Below are 20,149 nucleotides of genomic sequence, written 5' to 3'. Positions count from 1 at the left end.
ACGCACACTATTCAGCACACTAGTCCGAATCGCATCATTGTGGTTTTATCTTTTTGTTGTTGTTGACAGTCTGTTATCAGACTGACAGTCGGTGTTAACAATAAATATGCCGAAATAGCGGTTGCTTTGTTAGCTAACCGTTCAAATCTGTCTTCGAGTCAACTGTAACCGTTCAGTTATCTTGCACGCGAGGCTCGACATTAAGCTAGCTAGTCGGCTTCCACATCATAACAACTAAGTTTACTAAAGCCAAATGCCTGGCCTTCACTCACGGACACGAACCACTACAGAGACCGCTGTCTGTCCAGCACAACACCACTCTACGTGTTAAACTACAAGTGAATTAACGCAGATGGGTGAACACACTTGACTAAGTAGCACGCAAGGAAGAAAAAAAGGTGTGCAACAGGACATTTGAGCAGCTTAACTAAGACGTTACATTTGGGGTTTAAGCACCTGCTGAACCTTGAGAAACCACCAAGAGGAGAAGACTGTTGACCATGGAGGGAAACGTACAACAACAACAGAAAGCGACACCTTTAGCCCGGGAACTTACGAGGATATTTAATAGCTACAACAAACACACCATACAACTGAAGAAGAACTTAAAGGAGACTAACGCGTTCTTCCGGGAAATAAGGCAAAATTACAGCAATGCTTGTGCATCAACCATGAGCTCGGATTCAGCTTCTTTTGAGGCAGGTAGGTTTCCCTGTTGTGCGACGACATGTCACTGCGTTCAACCATTTTTAAAGCGTTCCATGTTATCCATCTGTATCCTTAAGCTAAAAGAAAAGCCATGACGTTTCTGCTGCTAAAGTAATTCTCCAACAACAAATAGACAAATGCATTCATTCGGGTTTGGGGAAACTAAAGGGATTAAGCCCCCTTCTGAAAAGCATGAGTAGACTAAGTGCGCCAAATATGCTGAGATTTCTACACTGTGCAGCAGGCCAAGAGCCTGTAATTAATATCAACCACATTCTTCTATTTTACATTAATTGCGCCTTATTTGAGTGCTTTAGTGACTGGTTAGGTATATATTAAAACCTGTGAGTCCAACTTTAAATTGATCATACCCCACACCCCTTTGAGTTTGGAACACATTTCTCTATTACAACCACCCAAAGATAAATGCTTTATAAAATGTTTATCACAACTCCATATATCCTAACGTTTCATGAACATCTTTTCACCGCTCAGGAGTGATGGTATGAAATGTAATGTGTCACATCTGCAAGAGTGGCTTTCTTCAGAGCCGATGTGCTGTGTACAGAGATGGTTAAATTAACAATGTTAAGCCAGAGATTAGTTGTAATCAACAGGAAAAAAAGAACCATAGTGCTGCCTTTCATGGGCAATGCTAAACATGTCTTCACCGGATATTTTAGATTCATCTTGCAAATGTGCATTACACGATGCAGCGAGATCATTCAATAGTGCTTGATCTAATATGTTGGTAGAGGTTATGCATAGGTTTGCATTGTCTGCCTATTTAGCCTATATACTGTGCAGGGGTCACACGGTCAAATGTTCAGCACCGGTCTGTCTGAAACAATAAGCTTTAATGCGTCATGTTAAGTCAAGGGGTGAATATTAGTAGGGGAATGGTCGATTTAGGGTAACAGTTACAGTAAAGCCTTATATTAGAAAGAAATGCACTTGAACTAGGCCAATGCTACTTTCTTCTCTCTTTGTTATATAACTGTTTTAGACTGTGACTCAGCATCACTGAGGATTAGGCCTGTATCTGATACCCTCAATAATAAGGTTGAATTGGTTCTTCTGTGTGTGTGCTCCACATCTTAGTGCTGGATCGGGAAATAATAGCCCAAGGAATAATATCAGTCTGTCAAATAAGTTCATCTCTTGCATTGAACAAGGATCTTCTGTATATTCCAGAAATAATGCTGACTCAACGGATAGTGTGTCATTAAATACCCTATCTCGGCTTACAATGTTGACCAAGAAGTCCACAAAAAGCTCACTTAACAGGGTTGCTAAAGGTCCCTAAAAAGATCCACTTCCCAACATCATATACCTCTTTGTGTTCTGTCTGTTCCTTCAGGCCAGCTCAGCTGCATCTCTTTCCCTAGCCATGAGGAAGAGTTCCTGCGTAACACAGTGGGCGCTGCCCCGTACATCCTGGTACTAGGCCAGGACTGTGCCGCCCGCTACCAGCTGCTTAACTGCCTTCTGGGGGAGCGGTTGCTGCCACTGGGCCCAGAGGCCGGAAAGGCTTGTGAAGGAGTCCAGGGTACTGTCTGCAAGAGGCGGAAGCTGTGTTTCACCCATGGGAGACAGACACGGCTCAGCTTGGCACTGCCAGGCCAGTATGAGCTGGTGCACCAGCTGGCGGCTAACTGTGGTCGCTGGGACACGGTACCCCGGGAAGACCTGGAGATCCATGAGGAATGTGAGGACCCGGCCCACAGGCTAGCAGAGCTGGAGATCACCCTACATCACCCACTGCTGCAGGTAGGCTTTAGATCACAGGCAGCCGATTCTGTGTGAAACCTATTTGATCCACTTTCCATGCAGTGTCGCCCATAGTCTAAATAAGGAGTTTGATATGAACATTTTGCCTAGCAGTCATTACTTTTTCCCCTCGTCATGAACTTTGACATTTAAGTTCCCAGACATTTACAGTAAGATTGGGCAATGTGGACTTGTTTTTAAAGGAGATTGGATGAAAAGTGGATGTTGTATTTTTATGGAAGAAAGCCCTCTGGAAAAGCTTTTACCAGAACTGACATGAGCAAAACTAAGTTGATGACATAAAATGTTGGCATCAGGACATTACTAGTTTGTCTAATATGTGATACATGGCGACCCATGGTATGGCATTCTGCAGTTAGTAGATTAATTTGCTATTTAATAAACATACGTTTTCTAAGAGTTGACATTGTAAGATACTTTTTAGTTGGATATGTATACAAAACTTTCCTTAGTCCAGCAGAGAGGATATCTCTGCAGACCAATGAGCAGTATTCAGGGACACGTGCACTTCAAGTGGACCTGAAGTCTTTGCATGGTCCTCCATTTACTTTGAACGTGTCTGTGAACATCCTTTGACCAAAACGGATTAATTGAAATTACAGCCATCAATTAGAAAATTCAAATTTTGATTTAAAATTCTAATATGGTGTTTTTAAACTTTTTTAAATGAGGTTTGGCACAGTTTAAGGAATAGTAATGAAAAAAGTTGAGTTTTAAATTACTGCTAGTTTTATATAGTATTCTGATTTTGCCGCTCATGTTGTGGTTCACTGGACTGGACATTAACATGAAAGAAAAAAAAACCCAGTCCTTTAGTGATATCATTGATCTAAACATGTATTGTTTTGGTGTGGTGGCATTTCCTCTTGTAGGACTAAACGAAAGGAAAGATGGATTGCTTTTTTTCATCCTTGTCTCTGGACTAGCCTTTGTGTTCACACGTGGTTTAGCTCACAAACCGATTACTTGGGAGAGCTGATTATTTTCTGTGTTGTTCAGTCTTTTACTTTGACCTGATTTGTGCTTCTTTTCAGAAATACATGCTGTCCCAGTCACAATTCTCCCATTCAGGTTTTTAAGCACAAAAACAGATTCACAGGTTACTGTGGTTATGTGGAAAAGGAAAAATTGTTGGACAAAGTGGAACTGTGCTGGTATTTGGTCAGTGCGACCTGAAAATCTCAATATCTTGTGGGAGGGAATTGATCTCGCATGGTGTGAGGATTGTAGTCCTTCCCCATCATGTGTGACACGTGGAAATTAGTCTCTAATCCTTTAGACCAAGGCTCAGAAACAAGTCCTCGCTCTGCCTCGGGGCAGCCCACCCGCCCACCCCCTTACGTAATGCCACTGGTCTGGTGCGTTTCACATGACTAGGTCATGGTAAAAAAAAAAAGAACCTTCACTGTGATGAAGTTGCCATGGTTTCACCTGAATTATGGGACACTGGTTGTTCACGTCGTTAGAAAAACAATGTTTTTAATAGTAACACAAGTATTATTTTATTTTTTACATATGTGGGCTGTCCTAATTGAAAAGACCCGTTCACCACTTTATTTCCCCAGCATCCCTTGAGAAAATCAACTTGTACTAATGTTGACACACATTTAAAAGAATAATGAATCCTCAAAAATCTGCCTTTGTGACAAAAGCACACCAGTCAGTTTGTCTCAATAATGTTGCGTGAAAACTTAATTTGTGAGAATTTTTATTAGTTAAAATACATGTTTGATATTTAAATGCGTGACTGAATATTTAAACATTATTTGGTAAAAACCCATGGTATGGAATTAACATTACTGTCTTCATTATCTGTAATATGTTGGTATTGTTGACTTAATTTACATTTTAAAGCCCTTTTCACTGCTGCATCGAGATCCCACAGTCTTATCGCGAAAACAGAAAAGTATAATAGATGAACAACTGCAAGGAAAATATTAGTGCTGGAAGTAAAGCCAGTCATTTCACACTGTTGTTAATTGTCACATGTGACTGAGAGGCGTGGGCTCTGCGGTCCCCTTTTGGGGTCAAACAGTTGGTCACGCTTGCGAGGACGTCAGAGGCGTTATTGTTCGGAGTAATAATACAAACATCACAGATGAGCAACAGAACGACCAATTGTCAAGTATTCCCATGCTCAAATTAAATAATCTACAACTCATTTTTATATTTACCTATAATTTTGATAGTTGTGAACATAGGTTTGTCACAAACTAAAGCAGTGAGCCACTACTCTTTAGGTTTCTGCTTAATGAATAAGAGATTAACGTGTTTAAATTGGAGTACACAAAGGCACAGAATCTGTCTTCTCCCTGCGGTATTCACACACTCATGCCATAATCACAGCAACCTGCTTTAGTGGCCAACTTGCTAATTATCCTTCTCTTCATCCCAGAGTTAACCCATGCTTCCCACCTTAACTTAAACACCCAGGGCACAAAAAGGGTGATATGCTATTGCCACGTTTAAAATGCTCGTGGTACATATTCGGTTATGTTTATAGTTTCGTGAATTCACATAAGCAAGTCTGGTGTTAACAAAGGCCTGTTATTTTAGCAGTTTCAAGAAAACTCTTGATTTCCAACATGACTGTTTGTCTTGACTGTTGGTTTCTTTAATGCTAATTGCACTGACACTTCTAATACTTCCAGTACCTTTTTTAAAGCACTATACAAATAAAATGTACTATTAATATACAGGCATAAGAAAAACAAAATAGTTACTTCAAAATAGCCAACAGACATATTCTTGATGGGGTGTGTTAAACGGACTGCAATAAATCAGTTGATACATTGTATTGCTTTTGATCGGTTGTGAACTAATGTTTGTAGGCTATCTTTGTTCTAAACTAAAGAGACTGCTCAGATGGGCTCTGCTCTGTGTCTTGGAGACAGGACTGACTGTCTCCTTTGTGTAGCTGTTGGTCATTTTTGCCTCTTTTCTCGGGCTGTCCCCCGCCCCCGTCATGTTCTCCCTCTCAAGCCCTCTCCGAGACTATTTTTGTAAAAGTCGTTATTTATCAAGGGTTAAGAAAACCTATTACTTGTGTCATGTTCCTGCCCTGTCGCAGACGTTCCCAAGACCACTACAAATATTGATGAGCCATTCAGTGTTCAGAAATAGAAGGAGCATGTGATATGTGTGGAAGTGTGTTCTTTTTCTTCATTTTGCAGTTGAGGCTGTTTAGACATCTTGAACATAAATTGTCTTGAAAACTGTGCTCCAACTGCCTTGACCACTTTATGTAACGGGGCTGTAGGTTTATTACCTGGTGAATATAAGCCCAATATTCACTCCCCCTTTAGTTCTGTTTTTGGTCTACACCAACTCTTGAGGAAAATGTCCGCCTCATTAACTGATAGTTAGCTGTGGATTTGTCACCACAAGCGACACCTTTCACATTACACATAATACTTTGTTGCATTGTTGTTATTAAAATAATAATGAATAAAGCAGCTTTAAATTCCTTTGACTTCCATTGTGGTTCAGTCGTAGATATTGCAGTAAAAATTCCACTACTAAATCTAGTGGTTTGAATGGCAGGATTTTACTAAGAGTAAATGTAAAAATATGTTTTTGTCAAATTTTGGTGGACTGGCCTTTCTCACAGAACCATCTTTTCTGATTATTTACTGTATTTACAGCTTGACAGTGAATAAACGTATATATGTTTTTTTTTGTGGTTTGTCTTTAGGAAGCAAAGGTCATGGTGGTGCCCTGTCCGAGTGTCCAGAACATAGAAGAGGCCCTGGCAGACTGCACCCACACTGTCATCCCCATCATCCTCTATGCCATCAACCAGGACTCCCTAAGCACAGACCATGTGGCTGAGCTCTGGAAGGTCAAAGAGATGCTCTCCTTTCCTATCTGTTTTATTCGTATTCCTGACATAATACCAGCAGCCTCCCCAGAACCCAGCCGCCGTGCAGAGAGGGAAAAGGAGAGGGATAAGGAGAAGAGCGCCCTCCATAAGCAGCTGCTCTCCCTTGGCTTCCTTAGTAGCCCAGTAGGACACTGCTCCTGTGGCGCCCCTACACAGTCACCCATTCCGGGAGCCAAGCCCCAGAGCGTGCTGGGGGAGGCTTTCGAAAGGCTGCATCGGTTACTGGTGCCTTTTACTCGTCAAGTGCTTCAAAACCAGCAGGTGGAGGCTGCAAACCTGCTTAATGGAGTTCATTGTCGCTGTCTAGATATTTTCATCAACCAGGTCAGAGGATGATGCACCTTTTATCTGTGATCGAGTACTCCATACTCATGACAGTTGTTGAACTTAGTCTACTTTGACCCAGTATGCCGATGAAAAATCCCCATCAGACTTGTATCTTCTCTGCTTCCCGTCCCTGCAGGCCTTTGACATGCAGAGGGACCTGCAGATAACCCCCCGCAGGTTGGAGTACACCCGGGAGAAAGAGGGGGAACTCTTCACCTCCCTGATGGCCATCGCTAACCGTAAACAGGAAGAGATGAAGGAGATGATCGTGGAAACGCTCGGCAGCATGAAAGAGCAGTTGTTGGAGGATGCTGCCAATCTGGAGTTTACAGGTTAGTGAGTAAACACCCTGGATAAATGCCACAACGCAGGTTTTCTCTGCTGTAGTTTTGTCAAGATTTGTCATATTTGTTTACGAAGATATTGTGTTATAAGTGGCGAGACTCACAAATAATTAACTAAACCAAAATTAAGCACTGTTTTATAACACAGAGCGGTTTTGAGAATCATCTTGATTATTGCAACCTTTAAAGAGTTGAGAGGAGTGGAGGAAAAGATTTTAGGGTATTTTAAGGTCAAGCTTGTTTATATAAAAACAGTGGTTATAGTCCTTATAGTTAACTAAACACTACAAAAACAAAGATAGTTAAGTAAAAATGATGTTTTACAGAGTGCATATATTACTGTAAATCACGTAAGCTCAAAATTATTATTTTGCACTGTTCCCAAACCAGAGCCTTTCCATCGGTGTACTTCCCATCTGATTAGCTCTTTTTTGATGCATTACTAATAGATGTACAAGCTTGTGATTCTATGGATATTAGAATAATAAAGAATGCTTTGACATTATCAGCAGTTTGTTTATCATGTGCTTTGGTTTTATCTATGGAGTTCAGTCAGTAAAAAGGATTTATACAATTCTGTGAGGTTGTCTCTGCTGTTGTCAGACTATTTATTAAATGCATGCTTTTAGTAAATAAGAACCATTATGTTTTTGTTTGTTTATGGCCAAAAAGTAATTTGTGACAATGTGTTTGGATAAATCAGTCCACGTCTGGACTGATTTATGGGGGGGAAAATACATTTCCTTAAACAGATAAGCGGTACACTTAAAATTCAAAGTTTTTTTTTGAAAATGTGATCCTTTTTTTCTTTCTTTCAGAAATGTGATCTAATCTATTCAATTATCTTAATTTTCTCTACTCGTGAGTTTAACTAAATCACAACCTGAGTTTTTCTTTTTTGTTTATAAAATTGGAAACATACTTTCTGGTTGCATATCTTATTTGAGATTATAGCGTCTTTGAGTACTTTGAAAAGAGCTACATAAAAAAGTATTATTATTAAGTGGGAAATGTGATTTTCTTTCATAGACCCCAGTAACCTTGGTTCTGTGGGTTCACATCGGCTTTTTTATTATTTTTCTATTTAAAAAAAAAAAAAGATGGCGACTCGTGGTACTCATTCAGATTATTTTATTTGAACCATTCTCTCTGCGATACTGTCGATGTGTCTCTGAGGGAGACAACACAGACAACTGACTAGTCCTAACTGGACAGTTTTTTTTTTTTTATCAGCAGCCTGAGTAACTCAAAGGCAGTTTTTTTTACGGTCTTTAGACTCTAGTCAGACTTGCAGAGACTTTAGACTTGCAGAGACATGGTTTTGCACTCTCACTTAACTTGCCACTATCAGCCTTTGATAAGTATCGGCTGTAAGAACTGCAATACGCTTTTTCCTGCGCCAATCTATCATTATTATATTGGCCTTTATATATCCATTATCCACCAACCTCTAAACTTTAAGGATGCAATACAATTTAAAGTTTGAGCCATACTCTTTTAATTCTGGCCCCCAACAACACAGCAAGATGGAATTTTCAGTGTGTAACTTTAGCGTAATGCTCTGGTGATTCCAATTTGCCTCTATTCACTTTAACATCAAGACTGTGTCTCATACTAATATCTGACATAGATCATCAGGAATTCTGAGCTGTTGGGGACATGCACCATGTATTTACTTGACAAACTATTTTCTTTCAACTGCAGACGTCATCGTAACAACTAATGGAGAGCCTGTTACGTCAAAGGAAATCAAATCTTGCATCCACCAGATCCAGGAGCTGATAGTGGTTCGTTTGAATCAGGCCGTGGCAAATAAGCTGATCAGCTCTGTGGACTATCTCAGGGAGAGCTTCGTAGGAACTCTGGAGCGATGTCTCAACAGTCTGGAGAAGTCACACATGGATTCCTCTGTGCACAATATCACTTCCAATCACCTCAAACAGGTGGGCAGTAACCTTATTTATACTACTAATACTAATAATGCTGATATTGATATTAAAATGTATTTTAAGAAAAGTTATATACAAAGTAATTTCTGACTGAGGCTCCAATATGAAAAATGTCTCCAATCAGATTTGAGAGAAAATTTGAGGTGTTGAATTAGAAATTGTTGAACATGTCACACAAGTCACCGTCCGTGTCTACTGTTCATTTAATCATTTAAACCTTAGTGTGAACCTTGGTCACCAAGCACCGAGTCAAATTTCTCGTATGTTCAACCTACATGGCAATAAACACTTCTGATTCTGAATAGAACGTTTGTAGAAAAGCAAACCAAAACAACATGGGATCAGAAACTCATTAGCAATACAAATATATACCAAAAAAAGGTTTTCCAACAAAGACAAGTGACATTTTATCAAGAGTAGCCTTCATTAGCCTTCGTCAACTCTGCTTAAGAGCCTATAGAGTCCATCAGACGACATTCTGAGGAAGTGGATTTGCTGCATATTTACTCCCTCTTCTCATCTGCCACAGTTATTAAATGCTGCCTATCATGTGGAGGTTACATTTCATTCAGGATCCTCTGTCTCAAGAGTCTTCTGGGAGCAAATCAAACAGGTCAGTGTCTAATAAATTCAGCAATAGGCGTTTCAAACCGCAAGGTGATTCGTGACTTCTGAAAAAGTGTTCTTACTCTGTCTTGCCGCTAGATAATCCACAGGATAACGTTTGTGAACCCTCCTGCCGTCAGTCCAGAGTGGAAGCGGAAAGTGGCCCAGGACGCCATAGAAAGTCTCAGTGCTGCTAAACTGGCCAGAAGTATTTGCTCCCAGTTCAGAACCCGCCTGAACAGCTCCCACGAGGCCTTCGCAGCATCTCTGCGCCAGGTGAACTTTCGCTTTTCACAAGATAGTGCAATATAATCTAGCAGGCTTCACAACCCCTTCTTTGAGAGGACCTGCAATAACGTGATTGTAACTACTAATGCCAAGATGTTTTCTTCATCGAGAGCTTTGTCCTCCGGCTCAGCTCTCTTCAACAATGTGGTAGAACATCTTCATCACTGCTGATGCCGCGCCAAACCGCCTGTCCATCTCATGCTCCCTTTTACCCTGGTGAACAAAACCTCGGGATACTTTAATTCCCTCGCTTGGAAGAGTGACTCACACGCAACACGGAGGGCACAATTAATAATTTTGAGAGGGGCATCTGAGCTAAGCCCTGCTATCCCTTTCTGAGTCGTCTAACGGTTTGTTGGAACTTACTTGAGGCCAACCAAAAGTCCTTTTACATAGACCCCCCGATTTCATCCCACACCCGGGTTTTGCTTCGCAACTGCAGCTCCTTTGACCAACCAGTCTGCTGCTGAGACTCGTGGGCCAAACCCGAAAAGCCTTCTTCAGCTTGATGACCCCGTCTTTGCTGGTGCCCACCAGTGTGTTCTTAGGTTGCACGACCATAACTGATGACCTTCTGACCACAGCTTCTAGCAGTCTCCACCACAATGGAGGCTTTGAACAGGGCCCACTCTGATTCCATGTCCCCAGCCGTCCCCAGAATGCACAAAAAAGGATGTAGATTGTTTTGGTCGGTGTCCAGCAGAGCCCTAGGTGTTTAAGGCCCGGCCACCAGATGCTCACCGACGAGCTCCCTTCCCAAGTTTAGCTCCAGAAGGGGGCCCTGTTTTATTTTTCCCGAGTGAGGTACAACAACTCTTTTGTGACTGATTCATGTATGGTCTGTGAATTGCTCCTGGACTGGCCCATCCCCTTGTACTACTTTGCTTGGGGGAACCTACCTGGAGGTATTGTCCAGACAACACAGCTTCCAGGCTCGCTGGTGCCAACAAACATATCCACCACAATAAATTCATCAAATCAAAATCTGTATTGACGAAATCAAATCAATTCCCATCTCTAAACGCCAGTGTGAGATACTTTAGGTCTGAAAGGTGGATGAAAAAACAGGGCTTTGTAAAAAGGTGACCACAAAGCAGTGTATGCCGCTATGGGGGAGGACAAACGGGCTGAAATGGTTCAGTCATTTATTCCCCTTCACTTGAACTGCTTTGCCTTTTTAAGCCCAAGTGTGAAAATAGCTCCAACTCTGTCCTTGAAGTCTCTGACAAATCAGTTTAAGTGAAATTGCTCTGATGAAAATTATCACATGACAGACAGTGTGGGTCACATCACTGATTACATTTCCACGCTTGCTAATTCATCACTCTTAAAGCAATTCAAGATGCACATATTAATGTAGCCAGTTATATTGTGATGACTTATGATGGCAAATACAGTTTTCAGGCCATCAATCTTTTACTAATCTGATTGTCTGATCACAATAAATGGTTTGTTTGTTTCAAAGAGCTTCACAAACAAAGTACGGATAAAAGTAAGCAGGAGAACAATCAAATACAAGATCACATTTAACTTATACAAATTACAAGTAAAACAACAGAACTAAAATAATGGATACAATTACACAAAAAGAAGAAATAAAATAAGGAACAGATTAAATAATGAAAACAAGGATAAATAGTAAAAGTGAGTCTTGAGAGGTGATTTAAAATAGGTCAGTGAGTATTAACACTATCATTAGACAATATGCCGGACAACAGAACACAATTTAGATAATAATAATTATGATAATTAAAAAACATTGGTGACTCAATCTCGCAAACTTTACAGCATGTTCTGATGTTGTTCCAGCTGAGCACAAAGCAAACACCAGTGATGAGAACACAACCCTGTACTGTCAGCCTGTGGTTAAAAATAAATATGAAATCCATCAAGGAGTAACTTTGTTGACCAGGCACTTTAACAAGTCTGACAAATGACGACACGACCACAGAGGTCAAGACAACAAGTCTGTAGTCACTGAGAACCTGGGACAGTCGTCTGCAGTCAAAGTAAGAAAAGTAAGACGCGTTTACCGTTGCTCTACAAGTGTAAAGTCTTTTGAATAACTGTTAAATGAAACTAGTCATTTGTCATCTATTGTTGATGCTAACCAGGAGATATTATGTCATGTGTTGGTGTTTGTAGCTGGAGGAAGGGCACACAGGTCGCCTGGAGCGCACAGAGGACCTGTGGCTGCGAGTGAGGAAGGACCATGCCCCTCGGCTGGCCCGCCTGTCTCTGGAGAGCCGCTCCCTCAGGGACGTGCTGCTGCATGGTTAGTAACCACCAAATCCTCCCATTGTTCACACACAAAAAAAGGAACTCGTTGCAAAAACGTACCCTTTTTAAATTGTATCTTTTGCAAATACATAATAAAATTACAAATTTGCCAAATGTTTAGTTTTATTTTTTCCCGTAAAAAGAACGAGTGCATTGTTTTACGACAGGCAAGCCGAAGCTCGGGCGAGAGTTGGGTCGGGGTCAGTACGGAGTTGTGTACATGTGTGACAGTTGGGGAGGACACTACCCATGTGCCTTAAAGTCTGTGGTACCACCTGATGATAAACACTGGAACGACCTGGCTTTGGAGTTTCACTACACGCGGTGAGTTAGCGAGAGTGACAGTAAAAACATCACATGCACACAGACGGACTTGTGAAGACCGCTGCTTTGGCGTGATCACAGCAGCAATCCTGTTTGTCTCAGCGTTATTTAATAGTTCACACCAAACTGCCGCAAGTACAAATCTCAATACTCACAGCTGAGGTGAGTATGGGAAATTCCAAATGGCTTGAGCAGTTTCTGGAGCAGCTGCATTCATCAAGTGCAGAAACATTTTCATTGGACATGACAGTTGCCTTGTTATAAAGGCCAAACTCCAGCCACCATATCAACGTTTTGACTGTTGAAGCCTTGAGGCTATTATGTACACGAGTCAGCCAACGGGTCTAATTAAGGAATGCAGGAACATTTTATCTGGAAAAACAAGACGTACATCAATATACTGTGACTTCAAGTTAGAGTGGCAATCTTTTGGTTTGTACATTCCATAAATGTCGGTTTATTCTGAATCTAGCGCTGCAGGAATAGGGATTGAGCCCAAGACCACTGATGAAAGTATTGCATACTTGATATATTTGTAGTATTTTCTTTTCACTCAAATAGAAATTCAGATCAACCAGGACTGAAATCTTAAGGAGTGCCACTTAAGCAAAAAGTGATTAATTTTCTGATCATGTTACTGAGTAGGCTGTGTGTCGATTCAGGTCCCTACCCAAGCACGAGCGGCTTGTGGACCTGCACGGCTCTGTGATCGATCACACCTACGGAGGCGGCTCCAGCATCGCGGTGCTGCTCATCATGGAGCGGCTGCACAGAGACCTCTATACCGGCTTGAAGGTGACTTGACAATGCAGAGATTGGAAAAAGAGACATATTATTGATTTATAGATAAAATGTCATTCGTTACTTCCAGTTAAGTCTTGTTTCTCTCTCCATCTCTACCAGGCCGGTTTATCACTGAGAGAGAGACTTCAGATCGCCCTGGATGTGGTGGAGGGGATCCGCTTCCTGCACGGTCAGGGCCTCTTGCATAGAGACATAAAGCTAAAGAATGTTCTGGTAAGTTTGTGTGCGTGTGCGAAACTTCAGGGATGCACTTTACACTGACTCAACAAGCGCTTCCTTCTCATATGACCTCTGCTGTCCCTCATTCCTTTTCCAGCTAGACAAACAAAATCGTGCAAAGATCACCGATCTGGGCTTCTGTAAACCAGAGGCCATGATGTCCGGCAGCATCGTTGGAACGCCGATCCACATGGCTCCAGAGCTTTTTACAGGTACGACTACTGAACAGTCATTCGCCGCATAATTTCATCATGAATCAACTCCTGAGGTACAATTTAAAAAGGTTTATTAGGTCAGAACTGTCTGAACAAGCATACGTTTCTTTACTTGAGGAGAATCCTGTTTTAAGAGATTTTTATATACACAGTGTTATCAGAACTGGGATCACCTCTTGCTGCTGTATTCCTGCAATTTCCCAACTGCGGGACTAATAAAGGATTATCTTATCTTAAAAATTATACTTGATTGTGCAGGAATGCTTATCAGTCTTTTTAAGATTCCCTCTACATTGTGACCCTTCTCTAACAGGAAAGTATGATAACTCGGTTGATGTTTACGCCTTCGGGATCCTTTTCTGGTACCTCTGCACTGGTTCAGTTAAACTCCCAGAAGCCTTTGAGAAATGCTCCAGTAAGGACCAGCTCTGGAATAATGTTAAAAAAGGTAATAAACGTTTTCACAACTGCAGTTTGGTTTGTTTTTGGTATGGATAAATGGAAATAAATATGTTGTTACCTTGTAGTTCTGGTCCAGTTTTTGTTCACACCGACGTTTTTACAAACAAAACGAGAGCAGTAAACACGATGGTATACGAACTGATGGGAACTGGGATTTGAGCGTTTTGGAGATTTTTGTGGTATTATCTGGATCCATGCAGGGAAATTGTATTCCAGTGAAACTTAAATGCTTCTCATGCGTTTATTTATGTTCTCTGATGTCAGTGATCCACAAGGAAATAACTGATCATGTGTATTAGTCAAGACCTCATGATATGAATAAGGACAACGGGTATAAAAATGAGAGAATGAAACAGAATGAAAAGCTGTTGTCTCCAACCATAACATAATAGCATGTCAGGCTTCGATGTTCCTGAGGACGTCTGTTGTTTGTTTTGGTCTCCGGTTCTGTCTGTCGGCTCACTTGTGTCCGTGTTGTCTCCAGGAGCCAGACCCGAACGGTTGCCCACTTTTGATGAGGAATGCTGGCAGCTGATGGAGGCCTGCTGGAACGGGGACCCTTCCCAGAGGCCCATGCTCGGTATTGTGGAGCCCAGCCTGCAAAGCATCATGGTCCGGCTCTGCAATTGCGGCTCAGAACAAAAAAGCAGCAGCCTCGACAACTCGAACTGAAATAACTCCAGACAAACTAACAAATGTGTGACAGGGATTCTGATCAGGAAATTGTCTTTCTTGTATTTATAAAGTACGAAGATGAACAGGTGACAAATGAATAATGTTGGAGCTGTCCTCATTTTGTTGGATTTACATTATTTATTAGCTCTGAAGTTTGCAAATATGTGTGTTTTATTGTTTGTTTTGTACATTTGTATACAAACGCTCCAACATGCTTCTGACGTAATTGCCGTGCTAATTGCTGCTTGGTCATAGAACTGTTATTTGATGCAAATTGTTTTAAAAGTAGTCCATTACCAGTGTTATGAAAAAAATATACATATATAAAAGTTTAAAATTTTAGATTGTATTTAAACTGAACATGTCTGCATCTATACAAATACATCTTTTTTTTTAATAAAATGATCTGTTACATCTTGAGTGTAACATATCAATGGTTTTGTCTGAGGTAAGAATTATCCTTATTTTTGTAAATCAGTGGCTTGTGACTTGTTAAAATATTGTCAACTTGCAACACCTCTTCACTGGTTGCATTGTACACTGGTTGTGACCAGTTTAAACAATAAGCATCGAGTTGTCGAGCAAAATACAATTTTCTTTCTGTTTTTCTATCTTGTAAATCCTGTAGCGGACGTCCACCGAGTTTATCCAACTGAAATGTCTATGACATAACTAATAAACTTCTTTCAGGAGCTGCGTCGCATTCTATAGGTCACTATTATGTCTCAACATTTACCATGTGCCTGGACAAATTTGAGATAAGGACTTGAGGTCACGCTTTACAATTAGACCGTGAAGGCGGAGTCTACCATGTTCTATGACCCCGTCTGTGTGCTTACGATCAGCCACATTCCTGAGGACACGTCCATTTGTAATAATCTGAGTTTATAAAATGATGTATAGTTAATTTCATGATGAATTATTGTAGTCTCCTGCCATATAAACTGGATGTTTAATTCCTCTTCCTGCAAGTTGTATCTCAGCCTGTCAGACCTTTGTGTCTCTGATCCAAGACTCTTAATTTGTGTTGTAATGTTGAGATTATTGTTATCCATTCAGTTATTATGCATATGTAATCTTTAATCGATTAGGTTTTATTTAGTGACTCATATCAAACTATTTGGTATCATTCTGCAGCTGAGATACCGAGTTCAAATAAGGAAGAATTCAAACATCTGTAAGTAACAAGTATTAATTATGTAAAGTAAGGTCAAATGAAATAATCAAGATGGGAGTGGTTTTGCTCCGTCCACCAAACTGCACACCCTTTCTCAAAAAGATAAAGCAAGAAGACGTCAGTTTCTTCGCCTCTCTTCTTCATGCACTTCGACTGGGCATTGAGGCTGAAAGGTGGTTTCCAAAGAAATTACAATGCCATAACCTTTCTAATTACATTTGTAATAGCATACTATGACATTTTATTATATTTCATGGCAATCTTCTTTGACTTTTTATGACATTTTCTTGACATATTATACTAGTACTTTTTAATGACATAATATATGATGTCTCTGTTTTATGACATTTTTTATGATATACTATTTCGTGATATTTTAAGAACATACTATATTATGGCTTTTTATGACATTTTCATTACATACAATGCCTATGACTTTTATTGCATTTTTCTGTCATACTATGCTATAACTTTTTTTCATGGCTTTTTATGACATACAGTACTGGGACATTTTATGGCATACTACAGTAACCTTTTATATATATATATATATATATATATATATATATATATATATATATATATATGAGGACTTTTTTTCTACAATGGTTTGTATGACATAATACTTTATCACATTTTCATATACTATACTGGTACTTTTTAATGACATACTAAAACACGACTTTTTATGACAATTTTTACAACATCCTATACTATGTACAGCAGAAATGTGAATATATGTACTATTTATAATATATTCTCACGATGCTAAACCTTTGCTTTAACCATCAGCTGCAAAACAATAAAAAAGTGTAATTAATTTAAGAGAACACAAACATGTAACCACGTCCCTTTTTAAAGTGAATCTTTGATTATTTCACTTGTACATTTGATATCAGCAGAAAGCTGTAATACAAAACACACCACACAGTGAATTGGACTTGGCACTGGTAAAAACTTTAGGCAAGATGGAAATGGTAGAAAACATTTTAATCAGTAAAAACAGGAAGTGGCAGAGTAAAAGAGACAGTTCTCTGATGGGATACCAGAGTTGATATGATTGACCTGGTACGGTTGTTTCTTATGGCATCAAATCGATACATTTAATTCATATGGTTGGTAAAATGGCATCCACAATTATCACATCATTTGACTGAAAGTAGTAACCAAGATAAAAGATATTTCCTCCCGAGGATCAAGAGCGATTACTAAAAACGTTCTGAGTGTTGACATATTTACTTACATTTAAAGATTTATCTTGATTCATTTACAGGCCACTCTGTACAGTAAAAATGGATTACAGCTCAAATATTATTACAGCACAATTTTGCATTATTTTACAAATCACAAAAGCTCCATAGCTAATCTATAAAATACAGCTTGTTTAGTCACTGAACTCGAATGAATGCATTTATCAATCCAGATAAAACGATGAAAAAACGAGAGCGCTTTTAACGTCCATAAAAAATGCACTCTCAGTGACTTACAAAAACAAAATTCATCAAAAGTCCTTTGATTCATTTTTAGGTCTGCGCATGCAGCTTCGCCCCCATGGAGGCTGAGAAGGCTGTCAGTCTAGGCAGCTGTCGCCCACATCTTTCATGAATGAGAAATAGCTTATATGGAGCATCCGCTAACAGGCAGCGAGTCTTTCCTCCTCGATATCAAGTTCAGAAATCCACAAAGAGCCGGCACTAGACCGCTCTGTGCCTCTTGGACATTTGAGGCGTGTAAAGGAACTCAACAACCTGAGTCTGAACTCCTCAAACAAACTCAGACGGGCACAAACACCAACAGCTCGAACAGTAACAAAAGCCGGCAAACCAGGAAGACGTCACAAAGAAGTTAATGCATGAAAAAGGGATTTCCCTGAATGTTTGCAAGTCTAAAACTAAATGACCCACCCCAAAAAAAACATGACCTCTATATCGTTCCACGGTGTTCAAAACAACATATGTATCCTGGAACAAATAAAACAAATTCCAAAAATAAAATAAAAGAATTGACCACCAACAAATTTGGGCGGTAAATTAAAAAAAGTGCATTTCTTCAAGTATGTAAACAAAATGATTTCTTTAAAGGGAGAGAGAGACTCGTTCTGTCGGTGTGTGTGAGCCCGGGCCAGTGCAGAGACTCCTGAGGTTTGGCACACGTGAACACACACAAACGCGCGCACACACACGCACACTCACACACACACACACACACACACACACACACACACACACACACACACACACACATACACACAGTCTTTCAGAGGATCATGATGACGAGGGGGAATTCTTTCTTTTTCCATTTTTTTGTTTTTAAGTAGAAGTCCTTTGCTCCCGGTTTGCATTCATTGTCGAGGAAGAAGGCTCTATGACCTGCAAAGACACACCCCTTCGTCAGCGCGGTCACATGGAGGTGTTGCGGTGGCTGTCGGGGATTAGGGTGGTGCATGGAGGTTTGACAACAACAAGATGGAGAAGGAGGAGGTGGGTGGATTCAGGATGGATGGAGAGGAATGTGTTGGAGATGAATGCAGCACAACATGAGAAAGAACACAAAAGACAAAGGAAATAAACATATGAGTCGATGAAACACATAAACATACAAACACACTGAGAGGGGTGACAGGTGTTAAAATGATGCACCAAGCTGAAGACATGATCCTGATTGTTTTGAATGAGGATCAGAGCTTCATGGGATAAAATTAAAGTATAAAAATCTATGATTTTTGAAAAGAGAGAAGGGGCAAAGAAGGTTAATTAGTTACCTACAAGTTATATGTATATTAAAAGACTTGCTGTATTTCAAGAATTGAGCATTTTAAAGTGTATTTCATACATATATGCCTTTAAGAGACTCATAAATATACACATGCATACAGTCGGTGCCTCCTGTGTATTCAGCCAGTCTGGGCCTACTTCATCCTCACCACCCATCATACAGTAGCTAAGCTTTAATTTCTTAGTGAGCCACCATTTCATTCATTTTGGACATCTGCAGCTTAAAGTGGGGGAAACTCCACCAACCTTGTTTAGTGCTAATTATTTAAATATTACAGTTGCATCAAAGTTTAAATAGCATTGAAACTGATTTTAAAAAAGCTGGCGCTGCATGTCCACAACGAGGATGACACATTTAATCAGATGCAGATGACTGGTTGGACCAGTTTAAGTAATACATCCCACATGTTTTGTTCTTAAAATAGGCGTTCATGTTGTCTTGGTGCAGTGAAATTACAGCGCCGTTAAAACTGTCTTCACACTGTGGGTAATAGCATTACGGGTGCTGTCTTCATTTGACATTTCAGATTGTTAGGTGGAAATGAGACAGACTACAAACAATGAAAACAACAATCACTGACGGCGGCACACATTGTGGTTTGACTCAGAAAGTAGACCGAAAGACAAAATGACTCCTGCGACACACGATGTAGACGGTTACACGTAGAAAACAAGACGTTTCTCTTTGCTTTACTATTAGTATCTAATATTGCTTTTCATCTTCCTCTGGCTATATAGGTGTTTTGTTAATACTCACTCTGATCCTGACGAGTCCCCGTCCACCGTCCCTGCCTTGATGCTCACGGCGACTCCGTTCATCTGATCCGGCAGCCTGGCTTTAGCTCTGCCGGGTCGACTGTCACTCGAGGAGGATCCCTGCGGAGACGTCGTGCCGGATGCGTTTTCACAAAGTTCATTGTGGATGCGGTTGAGACCGTTTCTCTCTACAATGGGAGACAGCTGCTTCTTCTTTAGGATCCCTGCGGAGGATACAAGTAAGATGTGATGACCCGATGGTAGATGGGGAACAGATCTGAAAAAACGGATTAATTTATGATAATTCCTGAAATTAAATGTGTGGAATATGTTTTTGTAGTTTTACTACTGACGTTTTCATGACATAATATATCATGACTTTTGAAAATGTGATATTTTTTCTGACATACTGTACAACGACTTACTATACTATGCATTTTAAATAAAACATGTTATGACAAGCTATACTATAGTAGCATAGTGTAGTAGTACTAGATCTTTATATTTTGACTTTTTAATGACATTTGTTTTATGAAATACCTATGCTTTGGTATCGGTCATATTTTA

The 20,149-nt window shown here is 40.2% G+C and overlaps 2 protein-coding genes across 2 annotated transcripts in view; one reads left to right on the top strand and one right to left on the bottom strand.

The window, feature by feature from the left end:
• The first annotated feature begins 283 nt into the window (after positions 1-283).
• dstyk (dual serine/threonine and tyrosine protein kinase) lies at positions 284-15,558 on the top strand. Its single transcript, XM_079218538.1, has 14 exons — positions 284-702; positions 2,069-2,478; positions 6,194-6,706; positions 6,846-7,041; positions 8,758-8,996; positions 9,532-9,615; positions 9,708-9,884; positions 12,042-12,171; positions 12,344-12,500; positions 13,163-13,295; positions 13,404-13,517; positions 13,621-13,735; positions 14,052-14,186; positions 14,685-15,558. Exons 1-14 carry the CDS (start codon positions 501-503, stop codon positions 14,870-14,872), a joined length of 2,793 nt encoding a protein of 930 aa, XP_079074664.1. The 5' UTR covers positions 284-500; the 3' UTR covers positions 14,873-15,558.
• A 4,021-nt stretch (positions 15,559-19,579) lies between these two features.
• The window catches only part of celsr2 (cadherin, EGF LAG seven-pass G-type receptor 2), a gene marked incomplete at both ends in the record, with an annotated part of 58,808 nt that continues 58,238 nt past the window's right edge, over positions 19,580-20,149 (bottom strand). Inside the window, one exon of the mRNA XM_079218982.1 lies at positions 19,580-19,806. Within this exon, the coding sequence (XP_079075108.1) occupies positions 19,580-19,806 (227 nt within the window). The remainder of the gene's footprint in view (positions 19,807-20,149) is intronic.

The sequence above is a fragment of the Taurulus bubalis genome (assembly GCF_910589615.1).
Source record: "Taurulus bubalis genome assembly, chromosome: 5".
Classification (NCBI taxonomy): domain Eukaryota; kingdom Metazoa; phylum Chordata; class Actinopteri; order Perciformes; family Cottidae; genus Taurulus; species Taurulus bubalis.
The sequence above is the reverse complement of the archived record's forward strand: the minus strand, read 5'-3'. Positions and strand labels throughout refer to the sequence as shown.